The following is a 15,591-nucleotide window of genomic DNA, read 5'->3' on the forward strand; positions in this document are numbered from 1 at the left end:
ATCTCGGATTATTTTCTCAAATTTATTTCTGATATCTAGCAAAATTTTATTCTTTAATTTTAATAAATATTTATTAGAAATTTATTATAAATAAAATACTTATTATAATTACATAATTATTTATTAAAGTATTTATAAATAATTTTAATTTTAATAAATAGAATTTAATAAATCCCTATATTTTTTATTTTTCAAATCAAATACTTGTATATCATTTGCCTTGGATCATTCAATAAACAGAATTAATGGAGTGCGAAATAATTTTCTGCAAAATTTTTCGCGCCAAAAAGTCGCAAATTCGTATATCTCTCGTGACGTCGATCAGAAAGATAAGGACGTCAGTCGTGGCAAAGTATATACAATATCGTCCCATGCAGAAGCCAGGACCGTTACACCTGAAAGAGAGAGACCCGTTAGAGAGGTCGATGCCGATGAAATTCGATCGTAAATCTTTTCCCCGCGGATCCTCATTACCGATCTTCAAGAGCAGCTGCGAAGTGAATTCGCGAAAGCGAGCGTTATCTCCGCTGTTTATACCATTGCGGCGATAATCCCATCGCTAAATCAATTGCTAATCCTCGATGTTTGCCATTCAGTAATCGCAGAGTAAAATCGATTGTTTCTTGTTTGTCGATTCATGACGCGACTCTTGATTGTGAACGAGATTGTCGCGACATCAAATGTGAAAAGCAATTTTGAAACGCGAACGAACGTTGACACTTCGACTTTGAAAATTACTTTTACTTTGCAAGAGTCGACATACACGCGTTTTAAGAAAATCTGGAATTATGTCATGTTATTTTAAAAATTCTTGCACAAAAAAAAACGGAAGAAAAGTTTACGCAAATAAAGATGTTATTTTATCTGTCAAGGGAATAGAAAAAAAAATTTTTTATTAAAATAAAATGATTTTTTATGAAAAAAAAAACAGGTCTCGTTTTTTTAAATTTTTTTTTTGTAAGATATCTTTATATTTTGATTACTGTAATTGATTTTTTATTATTTTTAATTTTTTAAATGATAGATTTGAATTAATCATTATTTTTAATAGTTCGTAATTCAATTGACTAGAGTTATGTAATTACTATTTTTAGTTAATAAAAATTTTTGCTCTGCACCTAATTGAAAATTATCTAAATCATATTGAGGTTTTTTTTTTTGTAATTGGCCGCAAAAGTCTCATTAATCCATTAAAATTACTTCTGAAAAAAAAAAAATAGATAAAAATATAAGAATCTTACTTTTTTTTATTATGTTAATAAAAAAAATATAGAGAAAATTAATATTATATTTTAAAAACAATGAAAAAAAAAATTAAATGTTTCTTTTTAATGAAAAAAAAAATGTTTTTTTTTTGCATCTCTACAAGGGGATAAAATAAAAGTTTGAGAAGATGAAGAAAAGTCGCGTTAACTGCAACTTGTCAGACAACTAAAACGGGCTTTCGCTGTTCCCAGGTTAGGTAAAAATATCTCCGAAACCGGATACAACGAGACTAAGCAGAAATAATGCGCAGCCTCGTATTACCATAACTCGGTTTGTTGCTCGAATAGTGCATTCGAATGCACTATGCAGTTCTTTCTCCGAAAGAGCGTTCCGGAAGTCGCGTCGGGTATCGCTCTCGTCGACGCGGCAGAAATCGTTGGAGGGCCTCCGTTGCACTCGAGCGTCGATCATCGTCTCTCATTATGTGTTTCACGAGCCGCATTTATATTTATATCAACGCTTTCGGTGCTTTCGGTGGGCGCGTCCGATACAGGGACTGGCCGCACCTGGCGTCGCCGATGAAGCGACACGATGTTGTATGCATATATCACCGATGCCGTGGAGGAGTCGCGAAACGTCACCTGCTGGAGTTTGTATATCGAACGCGATGCACGAGAGCTCGTAAAATCATGTTTACGAGACATTACGTCTTGTTTACATGATCCTTACATGATTCCTGCCATCGTATAAATCTTAAAAAAAAAAAAAACGTGTAAACTATGTATGAGATGAATAAATTCTCATTCCTGTACTTTATCATTTTATGTAGACGAGGAAACACGTGTTTAATTAATAACAAAATAGATGTCTCGAATGAAATAAAAGAAAATAAAATCCTCTCATCGGCACTGAGTTAATTCATAATATACAATCTAAAAATACATATTGTAAAATAAATTTAAATAATACTAATATACATATACAGAGTGAGTCCCTTTAATCTTAACAGGCAAATATTTCGAAAATATGTAATTTTATAAAAAAAACTTTTCAAATAAAAGTTGTATGAAGAGGACGTACAATGGTGACCTTGGTTTGACCTTGAGACGGCTATTCAAGGTCAGATGAAAGTCAACTTAATCTTTTCAAATTCATATTTTTCATTACATTTTTAGATTGAATTTAAATAAACATCTTTTCTATCTTGATGAATTTTTATGTAGAGTGTCAAAAATATGTAATTTTAAGGAACAAAACAATGTATTCTTTTTTAAAACATAACCAAAAAAAAACAAAAAATTTAAAAACTACCGATAGCGTGTTAAAGCTGAAATTTCAAGCTACAAAATGCTTTTTTAATTTTTTATCTAATATCTGTCGAATATTTGCTTGTTAAGAGTAAAAAGACTCACCCTGTATATATTTTTGCTTAGCAAACGGCACGCATAATATGTTGTTATTTATTGCAAAAACAATAATTAAAAATTTAATTTAATTTCTATATTTTTAAAAAAACCAAGAAAATATCTTCAGCAATTTTATTATCTGTGGAGAAAGATTATAGTTTAGAAGAAAAATATTTCTTGTGCGGTCACATACGTACATCCAAGACTGAACGCGAGCATCGCTTCGTGGTAGTCGTTGCATGAGCGCATGAAAAACACGACATTTTACACGAGAATGAGCGCTATCAGTGGACGATTATTATTTTATTATTGATCGTTACACGTCGATTAAATGAAGTCACCGTACCGTGTGCCCGGATCATCTGATCCCTGGATCGCGTGAGATTAATCTTACTCGCGAGTGAAAATGAAGAAGCGAAATATCGAGTGAGTTATCTTTTTCGAATAGTCGACGCGATCGCTGAACTTGTCATTATGATTATGGAGTGGTATGCTCCTGTGTCTCGTTGATGTGGCGAAGATTATTAATCATGACGACGCTGCGCGGCGAGGTGAGTCGAGAACTTTTCCCGTCGGAAATTATTACGAAAGACTAGGTGACGCAGCGATATTTCATAGATAAGTGCCGCTTTCAAAGTCGAATCTATAATGTATAATTACACAATCATGCCGAACATGTTTTTCTCCTGGTACTCGCTTTAAAATGTCTATTGACGAACAAATGATCGTATACAGGGTGTCCCAAAATTAGACCGACAAACTACAGGTGATTATAAAGATCAAAATAAGCCAATCTTATCAATTTAAAAAATAATAATTTAATAAATATTAAAATATATAATATTAAAATAAATATAAAAATAATATAATAAATATTAAAATAATAAATATTAAAATATATAATATTAAAATAAATATAAAAATAATATAATAAATATTAAAATAATAAATATTAAAATATATAATATTAAAATAAATATAAAATAATAAAATAATAAATATTAAAATATATAATATTAAAATAAATATAAAAAATAATAAAATAATGAAATAATAAAAGAAAAATAATAAATAAAATAAAAATAAAATTTTGAAAAAATAATTTTCCTCAAAGATTTTTGCTGTTGTAAGTCTTTGATTCTCTCTTATTAGAATTTTTCCCGGATCGAAAAGCTTCTCGTTGTCGGCTTATTTTAGGATCGACGAATTCCCTTTTTATGCGTCGAAAAAAAAGCGCATCATGTTCGATCCCGATGAATACGATTGGCGATGTTTACACGTGTCGAAACACGACGCTGGTTAACGCGTGCGCCGTGAGAAGAGTTTGTCGTGAGCAAACTGAGATCGATGACATCGTACTCTGAGTGGCTCACGACACTCCATAGGGGACTCTTAAAAGAGTCCGTCTCATAAAGACGCCGTGAATTCACGACTCACGATCTCGTGTGCAGGCTCCGTGTGCGATCGCATACCTTCCTCTCCTTCTCTCTCCTTAATCTACCTTAAAAATAGCTTTCTCATAACAACGCGACACTATTACGCAACGCCGAACTGGTGATAATAAAGCGAGCATAAAACGAAGCTACGCGAGAGAATGCGTGCGAGCCATAGGTGGTCTGAACAGTCTGTGTCTATCCGACTAACAATGAAAGAAAGGAGAGAGAAAACATTAGGCGCGCTAGTGTATCATTATTAATAGTTGTACAAGAAACAGTAGATATAATTTGGAAGTGACGCGAGAGGATGAGATGTCAGATAAAGATACTAAACGGAAATTCACGTTAACTTTTTTCTTAATCTTAATTAAATTTAGTTTTCTGGATGTAGACGTAACTTTTATTTACTTATTTGAATTATATATTATATTTTTATTAATTACTTAATTTTTTGAGTTATCTAGCACGGGATAACATTATATTATAATTTCTTGAATATTATTTTATCAATTTTTCATATATTAATAATTTTTTTTAACCATAATACATATATATTTAACGTATTGTAATCTTTGCAAGCTTGTTTTTCGAGGCACGTGCTTGGCTCGTATAAGTCCTTGTAAGTGCACATGCGTGGTTGAAGGGACCACGTGTGCCATAAGTTTATAAAGTCCGCGATTAAATACCGGTAGGCATTTGTTGTATGCGCGACACGCCGCTTTCCATATTTAATTAACGAGAAGAGCGGCCGCTTTATATCACCAACGGTGTGCAGGGAAATGACAGGTGCGTGGCACGTGCGACCCGGAAAGGCCCCGTGTATCACGTACAGTGTAAGCTCTGCATAAAAAAGTATTTTACGTTATAATCAAGTTACATGTCTTTTTTTATAATTAACCGCAGCCAATGCCAACAATCGTAATTTTTTTCTTTTATTATTAATCGTTTTATTATTAATCATTTTATTATTTTATTATTTCGTCTTTTATTATTAATCGTTTTATTATTAATCATTTTATTATTTTATTTTGTCTTTTATTGTTAATCGTTTTATTATATTATTTTATTTTTTATTAATTATTGTTTTATTATTTTATTATTATATTATTTTGTCTTTTATTATTAATCGTTTTATTATTAATTGTTTTATTATATTATTTTATTTTTTATTATTAATTGTTTATCATTTTATTATTTTGTTTTTTTTATTAATTGTTTTATTATTAATTATTTTATTATATTATTTTGTTTTTATTATTAATCGTTTTATTATTAATTGTTTTATTATATTATTTTATTATTAATTGTTTTATTATTTTATTATTATATTATTTTGTTTTTTATTAATTGTTTTTATTAATTATTTTATTATATTATTTTGTTTTTATTATTTTATTTTTATTATTTTTATTATATTTTGTATATTATTAATCGTTTTATTATTAATCTTTTATTATTAATCGAAATTCTTATTGAATTTTTATAAAAAATTGACACGATTCTAATTTTTATCAAATTATTTTTCCACTCTGCTCAAAGTAAGTAAAGTGCGAATATATTCCAAGGTTTACTCGATAAAAAGAGATAGAAGATTTAAAAGGACAACGCTCCTTAGGGCGATGTCTTCGACTACTGTCTGCTGCTGGTCGCTAAAAGGGTAACGCTAATAGACGTCAGGTTTCTCAAGCCTACGAGCGTGGCGAAATTGCATAACGCGGGAAATGACGTGCGATTGAAACATAGGCGATCTTTATGGGTCATCGAGCGCGAAAGTGTGCGTCTCGAATATTTTTATTTCTCTCTCCGACACACTTGTTAACTTGATCTTAAGAGTGTCTTTTGAATCCCGCGAAAGTATACATGTCAAGTGGATTGTAAATTTTCGGCACTCATATTTTCCGACGGCAACGTCGGCAATTTGACATTTTATTTTTTTCTTTCGCCTCTACATCATGGTGTTTCTTCGAAATCGTATTGTCTTCTCAGATGACAATGCCTACATTGTCATCTTCCTTGTAGAAACGAACGCGACGATCTTTCTTATTTAAATCATGCGTAACATTTGTGGTTGTTCTAAAAAATCGATGACTTGCAATTTTTTTTGAATTATGCGAATAATAATCGAGCGGCAAAGAAAGCGGGAGATAAATATAGCGAGATATTCTTATCGATGTGGGTCTAGATAACGTATACGACACTGATGTACGTTGAAAAAAAAAAAAAAAGAATCCTTATCGCTAGTTTGCACTCGCCAGTTTCGTGCAAAACTTTCCGAACAATGCTTAATGTATTGAATAATTTATATTAAAGACGTTTGCTATACAAGAGTAGCAAAAAACTGTTGAAATTAAAAAAAAATATATATATATATATTTCTTATGTTTATATTTTATGTTTATGTTTTTCGACAAATTAAATAAATAAATTTGAATTATAAAAAGAATTAAAAGTGTCAGAAAAATAATGTTTTTAATATTTTCGTGAAAGAAAATAATTGTAATTCATATTTTTCTTAATTTGTAACAAACTTTTGATCATGAATACCTCTTGAAATTAACTGCAAAAAACGAAAAAAAAAAAACAACGAGCAATTTGTGAGAAAGGAAGAGAGAAAGAGAGAGATAATATTTTTCTACAATTTTTAATAAATAATTTTTAATAAATGGATCTAAATTAAGTTTTACACAAATACTTAGTTTTTCTTAATATATGTGAGAATTTTTATTTTGTCGACAATGTTCTTTTCTTGTCAAATTTTTCAATAAGTGCTAGAATAGAATTTTTCATAAAAATCAATACTAATTTTAATCTTAAATAATTTGCAAATCGTTAAGAGAATTGCGCTCAGGTTTTGCGCAGATATTCAGAAAAAAAACTAGAAGAGTCTACGAAATTTTCATGCTTTTGTTTACTGTTTTGACACATACATCATCCATCGAAAAATTACACAAAATTAACTCTCGAAAAGATGGAAGAGCCCGCGAGCGATTCTCCTTGACGCTCCGCGCATGGAATTGTACGTCATCGAAGAGGCGTTGAACAACGCGAAATCGCAACGTCACCGATAGATACGTCCATATCAAAAGACTGAAGAATGCGATGAGAATTGCTCGTCCGGTATCGGATGCTCCGAACCGATTGTCCGCACACCCACGTGCGCGGCATAGTAAACAGAGAGATTCAGCTTCCTCCCGAAGAGGAGGAGGTGGACATGAATGCCGGCGTACAAGAAGAAGAAGAAGAAGAAGAAGAGGCAGCGGAGAGGAGTGTGGAGAGAGAGAACCACAGCCAGCTAATGGCAATGGTATCAAGTCAGTGTCTCGCGAGCCGCGCTCCAAGCCGGTACACGTTCACCTCATCGCGGTCCACGTGCACGCTCGGTTCTCCGCTCTTTTTTTTTTTTGAGAGAGAAATCAAAAATCGAACAGCAGCTTCTGAGAAAAATCAGGATTTTATCAAAGAATCTCTGACAATCTGAAGAGCTTCTTGAATGATTTCTTCGTAATTTCTCCGAAATTTCTTCATTTTTTTTCCTGTGTAGTTATTGTTGGACAAATTACATTTAGTGGATTATGGTGTTTGATTTCTTTAGATTCGAAAATTGTTTGTAAATCTTAGATGGAATTTTAGATTGAATGAACGTTTGCCTTCGAGCTCGAGGATAGGAGAGAGAATACGATGAAGGTGATGTATTGAGGGAGAAATGTGGGAGATTTTTTTGGGGACACCGGAAGAATTATATTGGCAAGAATGAGTGCCTGTCGATGGTGTGAGTGATTCATCGAATGTTTCGCGAGCTTGTCGCCGACTTTCTCTAAAGTCGAACAGCAAACTCGGACAGTTTGCTCAAGAATTGTTGTAGCCTGAAAATAATTTACTATCCACTATCGTTGCAACTGGATTTCATCGTGAATTTATTTTTTATCCAAAACGAAAACTGTAATATATCATATGTGATTCAAAACCCTTTATAATTTTTAAAAGAAAATCACCAGACAAAAAGTTACCTTCTTACTATCGGTTTCACACAAAAATATTCAGGAATCATAAAAACTGTCAAATTCTGTCAAAAATCATAAATACTGTCAAATCTCATAAACATCGTATCAGTTGAAATTTCCTAATCGTTGACTGGAATAAAAAGTATTAAAAAATTCTCTTTGAAAATCCTTTAAAAAAAAAAAAATAGTCACCATCTATCAAGGAACAAAGCATTTTCTCAAGGAATTATTCAAAGAGGTATGCGATCGACATGACAGGTGTCCTGCGGGACGAGACGATCTTCTTTCTGACTATGGGGTAGAAATGTACCCCGGAAGATCAATCTGGGCCCGGGGCGTGCTGGCCCTCGGAGCAGGGATCCTTCTGTTATCAGGCCTGCGATGGTGGAGCGAGTCAACGATTCGGACGAAAGGCAGTGGCGACGCGAGATCGATTCGAATTGACGGATCAGAAAACGACGATCCGTCCAGTCTCGAGCGATCGAAGGAAAGTGTGAGTTACTTATCGAGGGATGTCGATGACGTTTGGGTCTGGTCGATCTGGTGGCAGATCGAAGCTGAACCGAAGAGAAGGCTCATGGGGTGGAAAGGATCGCGTGATGATCGAGCGATTGACACCGTGACTTCTCTGACGTCAAGTAACGATAGATCCGAAGTGGAAGAGACAGGATCGAAGGCGGATGATTCGAGATCGTCACTCGATGATCTTAGATCGCGAGAGACGAGTATCAACGCTCCATCTAGTGATCGATATAGATCTCTCGATCAAGATCCAGGCACAGATAACGAAGATGGAATTTTTAAAGAATTTTCTCGCTCGATTATTGATAAAAGACAACGTGATAAAATCGAAAAAAATTCGTCCAAAGGACGAGCATCGATCCTAGAATCCTTGCAAGGAGGAGATAAGAGGAGTACACGATTTGCTGAAGGAATGCAGGAGGACCAGCTCCTTTTTTTTCACGGGAATCGCGAACGAGCTGAATCTTTCGCGGAGGCGATCGAGGATCGTAAAGATCTGCCGGAAGAACGGGATTCTGCGAGAAGAAGAAGACACGAGACGAGTCGCGAAGGAACTCTCAGAGAATTCGAGGTCGAGAATGTCGGAAATAATGACAAGAGCGACGTTCATGAAATTGATCTTACGATTAATAAAGAAGGTAGATCGCAGGATGCTCTCTTCGAGGACTTAAATAGCAGTGTCGATAGTGAATCTCGAGATGAAAGTGATAACGAAGGATCTTCGGGCAACGCAAGTGCCTTTCAAATTCTGGATTCCATCATACCATCGGATAATAAAAGGGGCAAAGTGACACGCGGCGAGGACTCGAAGGACCTGATGGTCGCGAATAATTTCGTGCTGGCGAGTCAGGATCGAAGAGTCGACACCGGAGCTGTCATTCCGCAATATCGACCGATTCTTGCGCGAAACAAACGCAAAATCACGCGCAGCGATTTTACAAAGAAAATAACACGATCGCTCGATCGACGAGAGGACGCTCAGGCAAACGGGAGAAAGAGTGACAACACGGGATCGATCGCGATTCAGAAAGCGGATCCACACGAGACGGTGATGAGCCATCGCCGAAAACGACACGCGAATTATTATTCCGCTCAATCGGTTACCCCGATGGCCTATGTGCACATTCAGCCGGCGTATCCGGCGACGCCGCCCACGAGCCGGAACTGTGTACGATGTATGGTTGTCTACAAGCCGTGTCCTTCGCAGCCGCGACCGCCGCCCAGAATCCTACTTCCTAAATACAAATATCATAAACCGGCCAATACTTGGCGAGGGCTCAAGTACGGTGAGTAAATACTTCGCTAAAGAGTCGCGATTGCTTCGATTGTTTAATGTTTCTGTTGAAACAGGGTTTATATTCCCTGAAAGAATCTAGGAATTCTCAGGAATTTTATTTTTACCTGAAAAATCAGGGAATTTTTATGGAATTTATTTTTACCTGAAAAATCAGGGAATTCTCATGGAATTTTATTTTTACCTGAAAAATCAGAGAATTCTCATGGAATTTTATTTTTACCTGAAAAATCAGGGAATTCTCATGGAATTTATTTTTACCTGAAAAATCAGGGAATTCTCATGAAATTTTATTTTTACCTAAAAAATCAGGGAATTCTCATGGAATTTTATTTTTACCTGAAAAATCAGGGAATTCTCATGAAATTTTATTTTTACCTGAAAAATCAGGGAATTTTCATGGAATTTTATTTTTACCTGAAAAATCATGGAATTTTCATAGAATTTTGTTTTTACCTGAAAAATCATGGAATTTTCATAGAATTCCGTTTTTATCTGAAAAATCTGAGAATTCTCATAGAATTTTTTTTTTTTTTTTGAATTTGAGGAATTTTCTAAAAAATTTTTTCTTTGATTATTTTGTTCTTACATTGCAATCTGATTGACCAATGAATTAATTGTTTTAAATATATTAGAAATATATTTCTTTCTCTTTCATATATTTTTATTGTCATAGCAAAAAATACTGAATACACATATTTTATTGTAATTCTTAATTAATAATAGAAAGTGATATTATGCAAATAAAAAATGCTTATCTTTACAAAAGTCAGTCATTCGTTTTTGAATATTTTTAAATTTAATTTTTAAAATTTAAATGATTTATTTTTCCTTTGTGAATGAAAAATATTAGAAAACGTACACAAAAAAATTATTTAAAAAAATTCTATCTAAAAATTCTCTAATTTTACCTGAAATTTTGAAGGAATTACCTGAAAAATCAAGGAATTTTCAGAGAATTTTTATACAAGCTTTGGATAGACATCCTGTAAAAGCATCTTGACTCTCATTTACAATATTAATTATCATAAAAAAATTATCGATTTTCTGCCTTGTGATTTAATCGATATTTTAAAGGAGATGAATCAGCTGACTTTTTTTCCGAAGAAAAATCGTAATAGTTAATCATTCATGACCGAGAACGCGCCGCATATAGAGATTCTCTGACTAATTTCCCGGTAGAGTGCATTAATCATTTGCATCGTCGTAATGCAATATCGTTAAGCGTTTCCACGCCCCTGATTCGTCATCCGGCGCTGACGCTCGATTTCGCGTCGAAGTTAACAGGATCGAACCGAGATCGATCGATCGAGAGAACGATGAGACGCGAAATATGGAAGATACATAAAAGAAACGTTACAATTCTTCTGAATTATTCAGTCATATGTAATTTACAACGCCAGTCTGTTGGCAACCACATTAATTAGCGGTTACAATTTCCGTCGCCGAGCGCGGTTTCCTCCTTAGCTGTTACCATCTCGCGTCGATCAGACGCTCGACCCTCGACCTTCGACGAGGAGAGGAACTCGAAGAGCACGGATGTGGCTCATTAACCGTGCATCGCTCGAAGTTTCGCGCGGAATAAACAGCGACGCGATAAATCGTAATCAACCTTAGAAGAAGGATAGATCGAGAAGGATGGGGCGATACTCGTACAAAGTATCGCGAAATATTTCGTTCTCTACTCCTGATGGTAAATGTGATTAAAATGTTTATTGATGAACATGAAATTTGAAAAAAAAAAAATACTCTCGCGATCTGACATTTGCCCATATGATTTGGAGTCAAGATTTGCCTACACGTAGAAAATGTGCAACGATGATAGGAAGGTTCTCGAGCTTGAAAGAGGGTTTTATTTGTTTAGAAACTTACCTAATCGAGGGTGGTATCTCATAAGAAAGGCATTTTTAGAGCCTACACTAACGTTTCGTGTGTTAACATTTACACTGATAAATACCGCAAATATTTAATCACGTGGAGAGACACTTCCATACCTGTTGGAGTATACCTGCTGACATACCTGTGCGTCCTACACGTGCATATTTCTGTTTCACGTTTTAACAGTCCTATGAGAAATTCAAAATTGCGATTCGCAGCTCTTGATAATATTTGATAATATTTTGAGAAAAAAATATTGAGGAAAATTGCGGAAATACTGGGACGTTTGCGAGTCAAATTTATATTTAAATTAATTTTTTTATATTTATTTATATTTAATTTATTTTGTTATATTTAAATGAATTTTTTTCTAATATTTTTTATATTATTATTTTATTTTTAATATTTTTTTATTATTTTCTATTATTTATCTAATATTTTTTTCTAATATTTTTTTATTTTGTCCATACATATATTTCTGCATTTAAAAAATTCTAAAATGTACAAACTAGTTGATTTCATGAATAAACATAATAAACATGAATAAACATCCGCGCGGTGACGTTCAGCAATCAAGCTCGATTAAACGAGCGTGTGAGATTAATCAATTTTAATACGGAAGGCACATGAAGCCGCCGACACCGGCATCGTTTACAAAGTTACGAGTGCACTCCGGAGTGCGGAGCATCCCGACGCCGCAAAAAACGACGGTGCTTAAACCGGCCTCCGTTGCTCTCCTCGCGCCGCCGCGAGGATCCTATAATCGCTCGTGGAAACTGCACGCTTTCAGGGTGGCCTGGGCGTAGATCTCGGCGTTGACGCGCGCCGGATCGCGCGGCCCGCGCGCGTTTTAATCACCGTCATCCTCTCCCCGCCCCCGGCTCGTTCAATATCCATTAAATTTCCCGGTCGGATTCCGCGGACGATCGCGAATATTTCACGGCGCGGTGATTTTTCCTCGCGATTTTAACACACTCGGAGTCATTAAATACACGTATTTATGAATTTTTAATACGCTTGTAATAAACGATGTGGTTTAATATGTAAATAGAAAAAAACAAGATGATTTTTCTCATATAAAGCGATTTTTTTATGAAAAAGCAAGCCTTGTCTTTTCAAAAATTTTTTTTTTTTTTTTAATATTTAATATCTTTATATTTTGATTACTTTAAATTGATTTTTATTATTTTAATTATTTCAATTATTTTTATTATTTTTAGATGATAAATTTGAATTAATTATTATTATTTTAAATGTAGCTTGCAATTGGCTATATATTAATGTTTTTAATTATTAAAAATTTTTATTATGCGTCTAATTGAAAATTATCCAAATCATATCGAGATTGATATAATTTGATATAATTAAAGTCTCATTAAAATTACTTTTGAAAAAAAAAAATGAATTAAAAATATAACAACTTTTTTTTTATTATGTCAAGAAAAAAAAAATATTATATTTTAAAAATAATGAAAAAAAAACACGTTTTTTTTATTAGAAAAAATTTTTTTATAAATTTCTGGGGCATTTAAGAGACAGCGTTTTATTCCGCGAAAATTAGAATTTTCTCTAACTTTGGAGATTAAATTTCGAAACAATGAATAATGCGTTGATCGATAAAAAATAGGAGGATAAAAAATTTTGACACGCTTATCAACAGATTGATGATGAATTCATTAATTCTATTTTACTTCGCATTAATCGCTGCATCGTAAGCCAATTCTGGGATAGAGGAAGACTTTGTCGCGCTGTTATGCGTTCAAGGATAATGGCGAAAATTTTCATCGCGGCATGAAATTTCAATTTCGCTCTGTCGTCCACCTTAGATTAGCGATTTTGCTCGCAGTCGGTCTGCTAGCGAATGTAGGGTGTGTATGTGCGTGAAGATTGATAATCGTGCGTGGAAAAGTGCGTCAGGGTGGGCGCAAAAGCGCACCTCGGCCTTTGAGAAGCGTTATAAATGCGCACTTTTATCTTTACGCGCGCTTTATCGACACACCGAATCGAAACTTTTTTTCTCGATTATAAGTAAAAGAATTTAATCGCGCTTCTTATATGCGTCGAGCGTGTATTTAAAGTAATGTTACGCTTAATAATATATTATAGGCACAAGAATCCCACTTTAATCCGCATCTTAATTTTTAAATATTAATATGATCTTATATAATTATAATTTATGAAAGTATCTGTGTTTAAATCTTTCGATAGAAATAGTGAGAATATTTTCTCATGCTATAAAAGTCCGTTAGAGTCTCGTAAGAATGATTACGTAACGTCACGGGAATATTAAGCTTGTAGTAACATATCAGCGTCGCTCGAACAGATTACTGTCACTCGCAATGTGCTAACGACTCTCGTTCGCCTTCGAACAAAAATATAAGACGATTTTAATACGACAATCGCGAAGGCGTTCTCTCGCTTCTAAGCTCTTTCGTCACGGGGATTATATTTAATTAACGGTAGTTACGCTGCATCTTTCCGAGTGCAAAACTAGGCAATTATCATACGTGCAAATTTAACGTAAAATTGTATTTCAATATGTATAGGATATTTCAGGTAAGGTCAATGAAACTTGAGGATCTTCTAGGAAATTGAATTTGGAACAAAAAAGTTCCTGTAAACATAGGTCCGGAAACGCTTCGTTAAAGAGTTATAGCTAATAAATTTTTTGTAATTAATTATGATGAAAATTTAGTAAGAGTATATTTATGTTTTTTATTTATTTTTATGTATTTTTATGTTTTCACAAAGATCTTCGAAAGATCGTTTTTTAAATTTCTGGTTTTTTCATTCTTTTGAATTTATTTTCTTTTGAATGCCTTGTCAAAATTATGTGAAATTATAAGATAATTTAGTTTGTGGTTTAATTAGGACTGTCAGATTTATTTTATTATACTTTTTTTTTTTAATGAATGAAGAGTTTTGAAATTATTTTTAAAAGTCATCGAAAATACGTGAAAATACATTTTTCTAAGTTTATTAATTATAACTTTCTAACGAAACGTTCCGGATTTATGTTTATAGGAACATTTTTGTTTCAAATTCAATTTCTTATAAGATTCTGAAGTTTTATTAAATTGACTTGGAACACCCTGTATACATATATAGGCTGTCCCATTTTAAATGACTTCAAATATCTCTTGAACAATGTATTTTAAAGAAAAATGTGCCAAAATTATTTGGCATTGAAAGGGTCATCTGATAGTGACCTTTATTTGACCTTGGATCAAAGTCCAGAAGGTTATTTCAAGGTCAACTTTATCTTTTTTAATAAATATCTCATATTTTTTTTTGGATATTTTTATAACCCTTCTTGAGACCTTTTTAAAATAACTATAATAAAGTATTTCTTCGAGTTATTTTATCTGATCTTAATCTGACATATTTTGATATAAAAAATAAAACATCTCATAAGATATTTAATTTTCGATAAATTATCGTAATACTTTTCTAATCGTAATATTTTATGTATAGAATAATGAGATGAGTCGATTAATGTAAAAAAAAAAGAAAAAAACAAATAATTGCTTGAAAAAAATACATTGTAAATAATATTTAATTACATACTTTTCTTAAATACAATTATTTTTTTTTTTTTTATATCAAGAGATTTATATTTCTTTACCAAATTTCATCTCTCTCGTCATTTCCTTTCCATCTAGAGATATCAAGCACATCGAGCAGAATTTTTTTTTCTCACGGGCTATCATAAAATCACGATAAAGGAAACACAAGACACGTTTCAATCCGGCGGTTCCCTTTTCGGCCGGTCGTCAGAACATCCAACGCTCGCGATAAGAGTAATTTACAACGGTGATATAACGCGCAGCAACAATCCCCTTCGACTC

General features: G+C 33.2%; 1 protein-coding gene across 2 annotated transcripts in view; it reads left to right on the plus strand.

Annotated features, from left to right (window-relative positions):
- Positions 1-15,591, plus strand: part of LOC126854192 (laminin subunit alpha-1) — a 189,155-nt gene that overhangs the window by 113,591 nt on the left and 59,973 nt on the right. Inside the window, exon 1 of one of the 2 annotated variants that reach the window (XM_050600642.1) lies at positions 7,381-9,857. The exons of the other annotated variant lie outside the window; for it this stretch is intronic. Coding sequence (XP_050456599.1) covers positions 8,354-9,857 — 1,504 coding nt within the window. The 5' untranslated portion in view covers positions 7,381-8,353. Of the gene's footprint in view, positions 1-7,380; positions 9,858-15,591 lie in introns of those variants that run through there. 2 annotated transcript variants of the gene reach the window in all.

Source organism: Cataglyphis hispanica, chromosome 13 (genome assembly GCF_021464435.1).
Source record: "Cataglyphis hispanica isolate Lineage 1 chromosome 13, ULB_Chis1_1.0, whole genome shotgun sequence".
NCBI lineage: Eukaryota > Metazoa > Arthropoda > Insecta > Hymenoptera > Formicidae > Cataglyphis > Cataglyphis hispanica.